This window comes from Kogia breviceps, chromosome 9, assembly GCF_026419965.1.
Source record: "Kogia breviceps isolate mKogBre1 chromosome 9, mKogBre1 haplotype 1, whole genome shotgun sequence".
In the NCBI taxonomy this organism is placed as follows: Eukaryota; Metazoa; Chordata; class Mammalia; order Artiodactyla; family Physeteridae; genus Kogia; species Kogia breviceps.
The window spans coordinates 21,356,545-21,370,801 of NC_081318.1; the positions used below are offsets into that span (position 1 = coordinate 21,356,545).

Consider the following 14,257-nt stretch of genomic DNA (forward strand, 5'->3'; position numbering starts at 1 on the left):
TACAGCACTAGACAACCTTCTTTAATCTCTAGTGGGTGCTTGGTCAGAAAATTTTTTTTAAAAGCTCAACTCAACATTCTAACTATAGTTGTTCTATCTAAAGTAGGAAAAAAAAAACCATTATGATTTCCCCAAATTTGTCTTATTTGTCTTAACGGTTTAAAATACAGTTTAAAGTTTTTTTAAACTTTTAAAAACAAACTTTAACATTAAGTACCAAGGAATAATATTTTAGCAATGTAAACATTAGCTGAAGGTACCTCAAGCTTAAATCTTGTTAATAAGACAGAATTTATCTCTTGCCATCCAGCCAACATGACGATTCAGACCTTTTCTCCTACAGGTTCTATAGGAAATACTCTTATTTATTCATAGTAATAACAGTAACAGAAGCAACTAGCTTTTGTTATCAATTTATCTCTCAAGCACAACTTGTGAAAGCAGAGAGAGAAATAATAAGCAAACATGATATGATAAAGGAACACAAATCTAACTTACACCTACAGAGATTTTATTTATATTCTATATAAAATATAATATGTAATTATATACTAAACATATAAACACACGTGTGCATGTCTGTGTATACACAGATGTGTACGGGGTGGTGGTGGTGATGAAGTGTTAACTCTGGAGTCAGAATACGCAGCATCAAATCCTGGCTCTGTCACTTACAGCTGAACGACCTTAGGTCAGTTATACAACCCACTTAAAAATGCTTCCATTTCTTCTTTTATAAGAGTAATAATAACAGTGCCTATTCCACTGTCTTATTGTGAGAATAATATGCAGGATCTAGCACACAAAATTGCCCATAAATTGTACCTATTATCATCATTAAAAGCTAAACTTCTCTCCCTCCAAATTGTAAATTTTTATTACAATCTAACACTACCAGTAGCCAAAGGGATAGATGTATTTTTCTATATTTTTCAGCTTATCACCTGCTAAGGCTCAAAAGCAAACATGACCAAGGAGATATATGAAGATGTTTGATTACTTGATTTTGCAATTAAATGGCAAAAGTAATGATGTAAAGCTATAATCATATTTGAAGTTGTATTCTGAAACATCAAATTATAAAGAGATTATTTATTCAACTATATCATCACATTCACTGTTGAGAGTTATCAATAGGTCAGTCACATGCCAATAATCTAGAACTGATATAATCTGTAGTGGTTAGGCCTTGAGTTACTTGAAGGTAGGTTCATCATGTTCATAGAAACTTTTTCCATTAACAGCTGCAAAATATCCTTGCTCTATCTTTAATAATTTTTAGCATCAAGATCTATCTTCACTTTGTACTGTCCTTTGAAAGAAGAAAGGAAAAATAAGGAGAACAGGGCATTGACAAATGTCATGATCTTCACAGTACTTACAGTGTCATGTCAGTAAATTTCCAAAGACAAAGTCACATCTCCAAAGCTTAGGTAATACCAACAATAGCTGATAATGTTAAATAAAAGTTTTCAGTGATTTATTTTTATACCTGTGTTTTCTTATGAGGTACTTGCAATGCCTCAGTAAGTAATCTTTTGAAGGCCTACACAATTTCAGTGACCAGAAGTCATCTAATCTCATCTTTGGGGAGCAAGATTTTCCTGGATTCCCACCAAATAAATAATGAACCTGTAATAAATACAACAAACCAGATTTTTAAAATATGCATGCATACTAAAGAAACTACAAAAGTCAAAGTAAAATTTCTTCATTTTGGTAGTAGTGTGTAACAAGTAACTTCTTTAGCTTTACTAAAGACTAAAACATTATTACATGTCTACTAAAGGCTGCTTCTGCTTTTTCTCGTTTCCATTTTACTTTAAAGTACTGTGACTACTTCCTTAAATTACATTTTCTATTAAAATAAGTTTTATCACCACAGTTACAGTGAACAAAAGCAAAAGCAATGACAGTAAGAAGCTATTCCAAGATACTGAGTTTGCTTAGGGCAACAAATAATAGGGATTATCAAGTTAATCCAGTGTTGATCATAATAAAAAATGATATCTTTTAAAAAAGTGACACACAAGTTGAATCACCGAAGGTCAACAGTAACTAGAAAGTTTAGCATCTTACTTTTTTTTTTTTTTTTTTTTTGCAGTACGCAGGCCTCTCACTGTTGTGGCCTCTCCTGTTGCAGAGCACAGGCTCCAGACGCGCAGGCTCAGCAGCCATGGCTCACGAGCCTAGCTGCTCCGCGGCATGTGGGATCTTCCCACACTGGGACACAAACCCGTATCCCCTGCATCGGCAGGCGGACTCTCAACCACTGTGCCACCAGGGAAGCCCAGCATCTTACTTTTGCTTTAGCCTTAATGCTGAATATTTTTAAATGGCATATATGATTTGTGAAATAACTTTTAAAATATTTTTCAATTATTCAATTAATATCAAATAAGAAATTGTTCACTATTATAATTACAGCTTTAGTAATATTCTGTACTCAAAGTGTTAAAGCAGTTTTTGAAATTTTGAAAACGTTTATAACCAGTAGTGTTATACAACAGAGATATTATTTATTTCTGTCCTACAGATGGAAATTCACTTATCCTTTAATTTGGGAGACTCTCAGAGAAAGGGCTTTTATTTACTCCCATGGTATCTTTTACCTAAAGTTCTCAAATGATAGAGGATTTAAATAATCATCTATGGCCTAAACAGAAAGAATACAGGTTCTGTCAGTAATTTACTATGTAATCTGAGTCCAATCATTAAACAACATGTAAAATTTAAGGGAGAAATAGCTGAAGAAACCACTCTGAACACTTAGGGACACTAAAACTTCAGAATTCAGGACTGTTTTCATAGGCTGATGGAACAGATTATGTCAATCATAGATAGGAAAAATAAAGATAAAAAGACTTCTTACACAATGGGAAAATCTACAATCAGGAAGTTATATATACCTTTTCATATCATGGAAAACGGTATACAAGTGCTGAAAACTGTACATCTTCTACTTGAATATTCATATTGTATTGACAGAAACAACAGGCCATGCTATGTATCAGATCTATGCAGCTAAGAAGCAGCAACCACTGACCATTTTCATAAGAAGAAAAGTGTCAGGAACTGTGGACTATGCAAAAATGTTTATTCTCTTAAAGAATTCTAGGGACAAGTGATATCAAATGTCTGTTACGTATTCGAGTAAATGTCAGTCATTTTTATTCAAATCTACTTAAAAAATAATCAGAAACATATTTTGAGATTCTTTCCAATTGTACATCACAGACAGTTTACAGGTCAATGTAGTTAGTATACCTTGTGTAACTCATCGTATACAAGCTGATGGGCAAATCTTGGACATGGTTCTTCCTCCTGAAGACTTTTACTTGGATTATCCTTTGCAGCTTGATCATTCTTATAGACGCAAGACCTGAAAGACATTGCTTTTTTTTTTTTTTTTTTTGCGGTACGCAGACCTCTCACTGTTGTGGCCTCTCCCATCGTGGAGCACAGGCTCCGGACGCGCAGGCTCAGCGGCCATGGGCCCAGCCACTCCACGGCATGTGGGATCTTCCCAGACTGGGGCACAAACCCACGTCCCCCAGATTGGCAGGTGGACTCTCAACCACTGAGCCACCGGGGAAGCCCGACATTGCTTTTAAGGCATTCTATCTTAGAAAATTTAGCAGCACACATAATGTTAATACAATTGTAGCAAGCAAATGAATGCAATTTCTAATTACCAACAAAAAAATTATAAACTTGTTCACATCAAATCTTAAAGTTCTGGTCACCCTCATAAAATAATCTGAATTTGTTAGAACTGAGTTCTGAAGTTCTTTAATGTCCATCAAAAATCTCACTTAAGAACAACCTACTTCATGTTATGAAACAGGATCAGCATATATGAAGGCTTAAACCAACAGCTGAAGAGATGATATCACATTTATCTATTCACAATAAAAAAGCTCACAACAGACTTCTTTCATTCTTAATGTAAATAAATGTCTTATTTAGAAAATAATAAATTCCTTAGCTGCTAAGCACCACCCTCTATTACTGAATGGAGGAAGTTCTCTGAAGTTCCTGTTTTGGAGAATATTCACTTATGTAGTAATCACAGAACATTAGAGCTGGATCCTCTAGGTCAGTGTTTTTCAAAGCAAAATGTGCAGTAGTTCTGCGAGATGCTCTGTGACAAAGGGTCCTAGTTTGAAAATGCTCAATAATAATGCTCCCCACCTTGCTCTAGTCAAACTACTTCATTTTATAAAAACTAAGAAAATACCTGGGAACATTAAAAATACATTGTTCTCAAGTTCACACATCTACTTGGTAGCAAAAGCTAGACTAAAATACAATTCTCTTGACTCTCAGACCAAGATACATCTACTAATTGAAATAATACAGCAGTAAAATCCATTTGCTGAACATCGCGGTATACAGAGGCACCAGTACTGACTTTTCCACTCCCCAATATTGATATTAAAATGTATGACATCACAAATTGACATAAGCCTTCCATCTCTCTCTTCTTTTGAATAAACCAACAACCTCAAATAAATGTTACACTGTGACTGCAGCACAGACAAGAGGTACTTACCAACTATTCCTTACAATGTCATAAATCCAGAATGAATTTCTGACATTCTCTTCCCTCTTTTCCTTGTCTTTGCTGAGTCCAGATAAGACATGTATTTCATTCAGTTCTGGATCAATGGTTGCTCTCTGTGTGAATCCTGTCATTGGAACTATAAATTGAAAGAGAAAATAAGATGACAGTATTAACATTAGTTAACAGATTAGTACTGCTGTATAAAAGATTACTACATCCTTACCCTGCTCTACTTGTGTCCACAGCACTTACCTTCTAACAGACTACATAACTTTTATATTAAACAATAATCAATTGTTTATTGCCTTCTCCCCACTCGAACATAAGCTCTATAAGGGCAAAGGTTGTTTGGTTCACTGTTTTGTTCCCAGTGCCTAAAACAATTGCCTGGCATATAATAGTTACCCAACTATTTATTGAAATAAATGAATGCTAACTACCAGAATGGAGTTAGAAGGAGGGAAGAGATAGAAAGAGGTATGCAATGTAATCATTTTTATTAAGGAAAAGGGCAATGCTTTATTTAACTGATTTATTATCTGGGTCAGCTCTAATGGCAGAGACAAAATATTCAAATCTCGACAGAGAAAAACAAAAATTTGATACACAGGTTTGTTCAATAAGGTCAAAGTCATCTAAAATACTTGGTCAAGACCTACAATGAAATGACATAATTTCTAAGAAAAATAAAATAAAATAAAATATTTGGGGCTAAAATATGCCACTTTGTTTTCCTGAGTGGCTCAAATTCCCCAGAGTTAATTTTCTGAGAAAATATTTTATTTCCTGAGAAATCCATTAAATGAGTGATGGTCATTCGGCATTATCCAGTAGTTTGTAAAACACTGATATAGCAAATGCAAATTTTCTCACTATTATTACTTGGAAATATTAGTTGGAATATAATTTTATGATTCACCACATACTTGCCACAGATCTAAAAACAATGCGACTGTTTCAACACTACATTTCTTTTATACACGAACAATTTTCATATGCTGAAAAAGCTAAACAAACATCAGATTGAAGTAAAACATTTCAATCAATCCAGAATACTATGGGAGGAGATGCTAACCACATTGATATTTATTCATCTTTAACTACTTGAGCCGGGCCAAATGATGCAATATGTATTTTTCCCTAGTTTAATTCATGGGTCCTTTCACATTTATATTCAATATATTTGTTTGGAACATTTTAGAGACTATCCAAATGCATCCCACAGTAAATATATTAAAAAATTATACACACATATATAACACAAAACATAATTTGTATGCATCCATACACAAAAACATTTATCTTTATACACACACATCAGCCTAATCTTAACAATAACCTCAACCCTCATAATACATAGTCTTTAGTGGTTATGTAAAGCCCGGTATTTTCTAATTAATAATTAATAATATTATTATTAATTATTAATTAATTATTATTATTAATATTATTAATTAATAATAATTAATAAAATAATAATTCAAAAGTGCCCAGGTTCTGACCTCTGTTCCTCAGATAACCTTGGAAGAAAGATACAACAGTAAAGAAATGAAATCATTTTCATTAGTGGTAGAAGTGGAGGACATAACTGCCTAAATTTATTGCACTTAAGTTTCTTCATCCCATGTAGAATTCTATAACATGGGTTGACAAACTATGGATTGATCTGACCTGCCCAGGGTCAAATCAGGCCTCAGTCATTCATTTACATTTTGTCTGTGGCTGATTTCACCCCACAATAGCAAGGCTGAGTAGTTGCAACAGCAATAATTACATCTGGCTCTTCGCAGAAAAAATTTGCTAACCCCTATTCTATAATCTTTTAAAATGCAAATATCAGAGATGTATGACTTATTATAAATGAATGCAACAAACTGCTTACCTAAAATAAGCACCCAGTTAAATACCTTAAATAAGGAAATGGAAATTCTGAGTGGAATGGAAATCAGTGCAGAGGAAAAGAGATTTTGAATTCTGTAAAACGGGTCTGGGTCACTGAGAGGAGAATAAAGGAGTACTGGGCTAGGGGAGGCATGTAAGAATGTTACATGCTTTCTCTTCCATACTGTCATATTTTATCTGGAAGCAGCTTTGTAGCAGAAGAGAAAAATGACAAGTGTTGCTTCTCAAAAATGAAAGCAGTGGGCAGGTTTACAATACTCAGGGAGGTAAGACTATCATGTTTATAACATCTGTACTATATGAATTATAAACAATTACTTTGATTATAAAGGAGATTAGAAAGTATACACTTTCCATTTCTTTGATCTTTCATATACAATATGCCTTTTACTCTGCGTAATGTTGACTTTTGCCTCAAAGTTATACATTTAAATCTTTTATTGGCTTTTCAAACAGCTTTACAGAATATCATTCACATACCATATAATTCACCTATTTAAAGCATACGGCTTTTTTTTTTTTAAGTATATCCACTATAAAACCATCATCACAATCTAATTTTAGAATATTTTCATTACTCCAAAAAGAAGCCCTGTACCCATTAGCAGTCATTCCCCATCCCCTTTCACATCTCCTCACAGGGTCACTGCATCATTTGACATGTCTATCAACAATCAGTGTGCAGCATAGACAGGCAAAGTGAGAGGCTCGTGAGATACAAAGATCAATTAGGAGGCTGTTAACAGTGCAATGGTGTGGAGTGGATGAAGGCAGTAAGGAAATATTAATAAAGAAGCACGATTTCCATCAGCAAAAAAAGGGAGGAGATGTTATGTCAAAAGTACAAAAATCTCTGGACTGGTTTACCAGAGACCAAGCTTGGAGCAGAAACTTGTGAAAAGTAAGAGTAAAAATGTTTCACTGAAACTTTTTCGAGGTATCCAAATATTTTACTCTAAGAATATTCAAATGTAAAATCTCTCAAGGACAGAATTTCTATTACTCCTTAAGTTTACATACCCTTACAAATATGATTTTTATTGCATACTAATGACAAGGAAAAACGTTTATATATATGTGTGCATGTGAATTGAAGAAACATAAAAGAACATACACCAAAAGATAAATAATAGTTATTGGAGAGGGGGAAGTTAGGACATTTTAACTTTCTATTATAGAATATGAAAAGTTTCAATATACATTGCTTTTACAGTTACAAGAAAAGAGGAAAAATCTAAACCAAAATACAGAAAAAAAAATACATCTGGGTATAAATACTGGGGACTATTAGTAATAAGTGAAAAATTCTCAAACATCCTCCCAAATTTCTCATGAACAAAATTTTACATTAATATTTGGAATGCTGTTATTTAGATGGAAAGAGAATTCATAAAATTGTCAAAAGACAGTTTTACTGGCACTAAAAACACCAATGTTTTAAAATCATTTAGTTGCAAAACTAAAACTAGGTATTAAAAAGTATTTTTGATTTTTTTCTCTAAAATATAAAAATGAAAACTTATATCTGAAGAGTTCCTAAAGATCAGGGGGTTAATTCAAACTTACACTGAATGTATCCATGTTAATGGCCTTTTGTGTAAATTTTACAAATTGTACTTAAGTTTAATTCCTATTTCCACTCCATTCCACACACAGTAACAATTCAAAAAACATTTCAATAAAAAAACCAATAAAAATAATTTTTTCCTCTGATTTGAAAAGATACATGCACCCCAATGTTCACAGCAGCACTACTTACAATAGTGAAGACATGGAAGGAACCTAAATGTCCATCAACAGACGGAAGGATAAAGAAGACATGGTGTGTGTGTGTGTGTGTGTGTGTGTGTGTGTGTGTGTGTGTGTGTGTGTGGTGTGTGTGTGTGTGTGTATAAAATGGAATACTACTCAGCCATAAAAAAGAATGCAATAATGTCATTTGCAGCAACATGGATGGACCTAGAGATTACCACTAAGTGAAGTCAGAAAGAGGAAGACAAATATCATACATCATCGCTTATACATGGAATCTAAAATATGATACAAATGAACTTATTTACAGAACAGAAACGGACTCACAGACATAGAAAACAAACTTATGGTTACCAAAGGAGAAGGTGGGTGTGGATAAATTAGGCACTTTGGATTTGCAGATACAAACTACTATATACAAAATAAACAACAAGGTCCTACTGTATGGCACAGGAAACTATATTCAGTATCTTATAGTATCTATAATGGAAAAGAATATAATGGAATCATTCTGCTGTACCAGAAACTAACACAACACTGTAAATCAATAGTACTTCAATAAAAAAATAATAAAGTTTTTCATATCTACCTTCAAAAGCAGTCTGGATTTCTCCAATAAACTATTAAAAATGTCTATTTTCTGTAATACTCTAAATCTAATTTATCTCCGTTGTAAACAGAAGGAAACGCCCCCATTTTTCATTTTAAATGAAGATTTTATGCACTCTTATTAAAGAAAATTAAAATGTAAAAAATTACATGTACACATGCATCAAAGAATTATGGTCTAGCCCTAGTAGGCATTTCAGACTTGAATTTTTACTACCGACAGAAGCTGCTTATGAAATCTAAAGGTTGGGGCTTTTGGTTTTAGACAGAAAACTAAACATTAACTACATTATCCCTCTTTCCCATCATCCCACTTGAATTGGCAGAAACAATATTCTAGCAAAAAGAAAAACAAAAAAACAGGTCTAGAGAAGAAAGTATGTCAAGAAAGTATCAATAGATAAGAAATTTTGAGGAATCTTGAGAAATAGCAGTTGGGGTTATACTGACAGGAAATCACAGCCGAGGAAAACAGAGCCCAACTCACCAGAGATAAAAGATGGAAAATTTCAGAATAAGTCATCAAATACAAAAAGCAGGAGTAGACCCTGAGAAGCACTCCTGAGGGAGAGCTTCTAATAAGGACACAGGGGTCTATTCTCAGTTTACGCATCCTATAAAAAAGCCTGCATGTACTATGCATTTATACAAAACCCTCAGTCAGTGTCTGATTTAAGGGAGAAGGCTACTGGGAAAAAGAGAAATACAATGCACAGGAAACCACTGTCAACTACCTTTCTTAACTGATACAGTCCTTTATTCATAAATTTTAATGTTTAGACAGGAATCATGTGACAATATGAGAAAAAAATCAGCAATGTAAGGAGAGGGACCTAGATGAACAAACAGAACAACAGGAAAAGATAAATCACAGAAAAGAACAGAACTCAGAAGAAAAAATGCAAACTCATTATCTTTGTAGAGAGTGAAGAGAACATTACATGTGTAAAACAAAAATAAGATTCCTTAAAAAGAAGCAGAGTATGAAAAGATATTAAAAAGTAAAACTATGACAAAAAAATGAAACAACAGAATGAAAGTAAAATGTGCATAGTTAAAAACAAAGTCAGTCATGTCAAGATAAAACTGACAAATTACCAGAATATATAGCATAAAGATATAGAAATTATGATAGAAATGTTAAGAGATACAGAGGATAAAGCCATTGAAGTGAAAACTTTGTATGTAAAGAGCACCAGAAGGAGAAATAAAATAATGTAGAAGAAGGAAATAAAGAAAATTTCCCTGAATGGAAGAAAAAAAGTGGGTGTCCTGTTTGAAAGAGCCTGGGGCACTAAGCACGTTTTATTAAAAAAAAAAGAAAAAAAGGGGGCTTCCCTGGTGGCCCAGTGGTTGAGAATCGGCCTGCCAATGCAGGGGACACGGGTTCGAGCCCTGGTTTGGGAAGATCCCACATGCCGCGGAGCAACTAGGACTGTGAGCCACAACTACTGAGCCTGTGTGTCTGGAGCCTGTGCCCCGCAACAAGGGAGGCTGCGACAGTGAAAGGCCCGTGAAGCAGGATGAAGAGTGGCCCCCACTTGCCGCAACTAGAGAAAGCCCTCACACAGAAACGAAGACCCAACACAGCCAAAAATAAATAAATAATAAATAAATTAAAAAAACACCAAAACCTAGCTTGGCTATTAAAATAAAAGACTTTATATACATATCTCCTAGTGAAACTTCAAAAATTCAGGAATTAAAAGAAAATCCTAAAAGCTTCGAGAGGGGAAAAGTAGGTTATTATATACAGAGGAATAAGTATCAAACTAACATTAGACCTTTTATCAGTAACAAAGAATGCTAGAATACAAAATGGAGTAATAACTTTAAAATTCCTTGGAATATAAAAAGATATGGAACTAAAATTCTATTTCCTGTTAGACTAGCAACTCCAACAATGAGGGCAACATAAAAGAACTTTTGGATCAGCAGATATATTAAAGTTCATATCAATGACGGCATCTGAAAAGATTCTTTCAGGAGCTATTCCAACAAACAAAAATGAATCCAAGGTAAAGAATGACATGATATAAGAAATACTGGCAGTGATATATGACACAGGAAAAGAAAAGGAAGCTTGAAAGAAAATAAAGACCCATTCGGTCTTAAGCCTTGTATAAGACATTTTGGAATGAAAAAGTTTTAATAATGCAGAACATGTTCTTCCCTGTAAGTCCAATCACAATACCTGAATTTATATGGTGCCCCATTCCCCTCCCCCATCATATTTTCACTGCTTAGAATTTTGTTTGTCTTCAGTCAACAATAAATTTCCTCAAGATAATTCGATCACCACCTCTCACTTCTAGATTTCTCATGAATCTTGCTTTCAAATGGGTTTCCAATATGGGTTTTCATATGGAAAGCTTTGAGGCAAAAATACCTGATAATATTTTATTTTATCCTTGTATGAAAGTTACGGGTATATAAATTGCTTGGTTCAAAGACATTTTCCTTGAGTATTTTTAAAGTTTACTATTTTCTTCCATTCACTATTGCTGTTGAGCTGATACCTAGCTCTCTATCTTCTTGTTCCCGGCAGGTCATCTGCTCTCTCTGAAATCTTTCAGAATTTCCTTTATGTCTTTAATATTCTTAATTTTACTTTAATAAATATGCCTAGGTATGTGTTCCCCCTTATTTTTCCCATTTAGCATACTATAAGCCCTTTCACCAATCTGAAGCCTTTCACCTTTTCTGAGAAATTTACCTCTTATTTCATCAATTATTTCAACTTCTTAAATTTTCATTTTTGTCTTCTCCTGGAATTGCTGTTAAGATGTTGGTACTTGTACAACTCTTCTCCATATCCTTTGCTTTTTTCTTTTTTTTTTTTAACATATAAAAGTGTCTATTCTCTTTCAAATTCTTTTCCCATTTAGGTTATTACAGAATATTGAGCAGAGTTCCCTGTGCTAAACAGTAGGTCCTTGTTGGTTATCTATTTTAAATATAGCAGTGTGTACATGTCAATCCTAAACTCCCAATCTATCCCTCCCCACCACCCTTCCCCCCTGGTAACCATAAGTTCATTCTCTGTGAGTCTGTTTCTGTTTTGTAAATAAGTTCATTTGCATCATTTTTTTTAGATTACGCACATAAGTAACATCACGTATTTGTCTTTCTCTGTCTGACTTACTTCACTTAGTATGATAATCTCCAGGTCCATCCATGTTGCTACAAGCAGCATTATTTCATTCTTTTTAATGGCTGAGTAACATTTCATTGTATACATGTACCACATCTTCTTTATCCATTCATCTGTCGGTGGACATTTAGGTTGTTAGACATTCCATGTCTTGGCTATTGTAAACATTGCTGCAATGAACACTGGGGTGTTGCTTTTTCTATTTTCCATCTCTTCATTTTTTTTTCTTTCCTGTTTCTTCCTGGAAGAGTGCTCATTCTAATCTTTCAACTGACTCCACTAATTCATTTATATCTATTATATTTATAATAGTTGTTGCATTCCTCATTTCAAACATTTTTCATATCTAGTATTTCCATTTGGTTTTTATGATTTTTAGATCTTATTTCATATTACTAATATGTTCCCTTATATCTTTAACTATACTGATCATGGTTGTTTTAAATTCTTGGTTCATCGACTGTAATAATGCTGCTTTAGATCATGTATGTTGTCAGTTTATTGATTTCTTTTGAGATGTAGTCCTCAAATGTTTAGTTATATTGGTCAGTGAGGTGATGTTTTTCAGGTACCAGCAATTCCTTCTATCGAGATATGTATTAGGGGACACCAAAGGCCAGGCCTTAACTACCATCAGCATCAATGAGTTTAAGAAAACTGGAGGGGAAGAGTCATCAGGTAGACAGCGAAGCCTAGAACAGAGAACTGGTTTATCACTTCCATTTACTACCACACCTCTATGCAAGGGTTTCCTAGCTTTAAACCCTTTGGAGGAAGTAGAAGGTAGTCTCCCTGGACTTGAAGGGAGAGGAGAGGAAGAAACGAATTACTGAGAGTAGATGGTCAGTCCACATCTGTTTTCATCAATCCTTAACTCCACTAGAGTTTCTCCACTGCCATAATGTTGTTCTTTGGATTCTGGCGTAAGTGGTATGGGCTACTATTGCTAGTTTCTACAGTGAAGGAGCAAGAATTAACTCAAGGTATCTTAATGGAGAGACAGCCTGTATCTCAAACAGTTCCTGGAGGCATCTGCCTCTCATTTTATTTTTTCAGGATTGATCTTGGGGAAGGGAATCAGTAGCCTGTGTCAGTTTGCCACTTTGCCAGAAATACTTTTCACTTCATAGTATTTTATACTGTTTGAATTCTGCCTTATTAATTATGCACATTGTACTACTTTTGTAATAATTTTATAAAATAAAAACTGGTTGAACAAAAATGGCATTATCAAAAACTAAAAAGACCTAAAGGTCAAAACCAAGAAAGAAACTTTCATTCCAACATGTCATAATGATGAATAAAGTTTTCTGTATTAATTCTCTTCCCAACAAGAAAACAAGCCTATCTTTTCAATTTAATAGTTTCTAATGGGCAGTATCCACAGGAGGGGGAAAGGATAGAAGATTTGCAACATAGGATATTTTAAAACATTCCAGATTCAACTGCCAAAAAGCTTGACTGAATGCCAAGAATCTTAACCAGTCTTTATAAACTGACTCACCAAGAAAAATTAATCAAACAGATCAGTAAACAAGATCATATGTTAATCAGGAACACATTTTGAAAGGACAAAATGTCTGAGAAAATAGAGAATAAGAATTGTACAACAAACAACTATTACTGCCAACCTGTTAATTTTATAGTTTTTCCAGGAAATTACAATGATAATCGTTCAACTCTCCTATTTTTTCTTTAGCATCTTTAAAACTTGAAATAGGACAGGTAAAAGGGAAATTAAGTAAAATATTTTATCTGACAGTCTGAATCACAATTTTTCTTTCCCTCCTTTTTTGATTTACCTAATAGGAGATTACAAGAATCTGTAACATAAGGAAACCCTACTGGGAGGATAAAAACATAACAGAAATATATATATATATATATTTTTTTAAATAAATTTATTTATTCATTTATTTATGGCTGCGTTGGGTCTTCGTTGCTGCATGTAGGCTTTCTCTAGCTGTGGCAAGTGGGAGCTACTCTTTGTTGCATTGCATGGACTTCTCATTGCAGTGGCTTCTCTTGATGCAGAGCATGGGACCTAGGAATGTGGGCTTCAGTAGTTGCGACATGTGGGCTCAGTAGTTGTGGCTCACAGGCTCTAGAGCGCAGGCTCAGTAGCTGTGGCTCACAGGCTTAGTTGCTCCACGGCATGTGGATCTTCCTGGACCAGGGCTTGAACCCGTGTCCCCTGCATTGGCAGGCAGATTCTTAACCATTGCACCACCAGGGAAGCCCAAGAGAAATATTTTTGAAGGCATTTCAATTCC

General features: G+C 34.2%; 1 protein-coding gene across 11 annotated transcripts in view; it reads right to left on the bottom strand.

Moving 5' to 3' along the window:
* MKLN1 (muskelin 1) overlaps nucleotides 1-14,257 on the bottom strand; it is a 339,221-nt gene that overhangs the window by 20,621 nt on the left and 304,343 nt on the right. For all 11 annotated transcript variants that reach the window (XM_067042147.1, XM_067042144.1, XM_067042148.1 and 8 more), the window contains 3 exons: nucleotides 4,556-4,703; nucleotides 3,268-3,382; nucleotides 1,493-1,632 (listed from right to left, as the gene is read on the bottom strand). In XM_067042147.1, coding sequence (XP_066898248.1) covers nucleotides 1,493-1,632; nucleotides 3,268-3,382; nucleotides 4,556-4,703 — 403 coding nt within the window. The remainder of the gene's footprint in view (nucleotides 1-1,492; nucleotides 1,633-3,267; nucleotides 3,383-4,555; nucleotides 4,704-14,257) is intronic.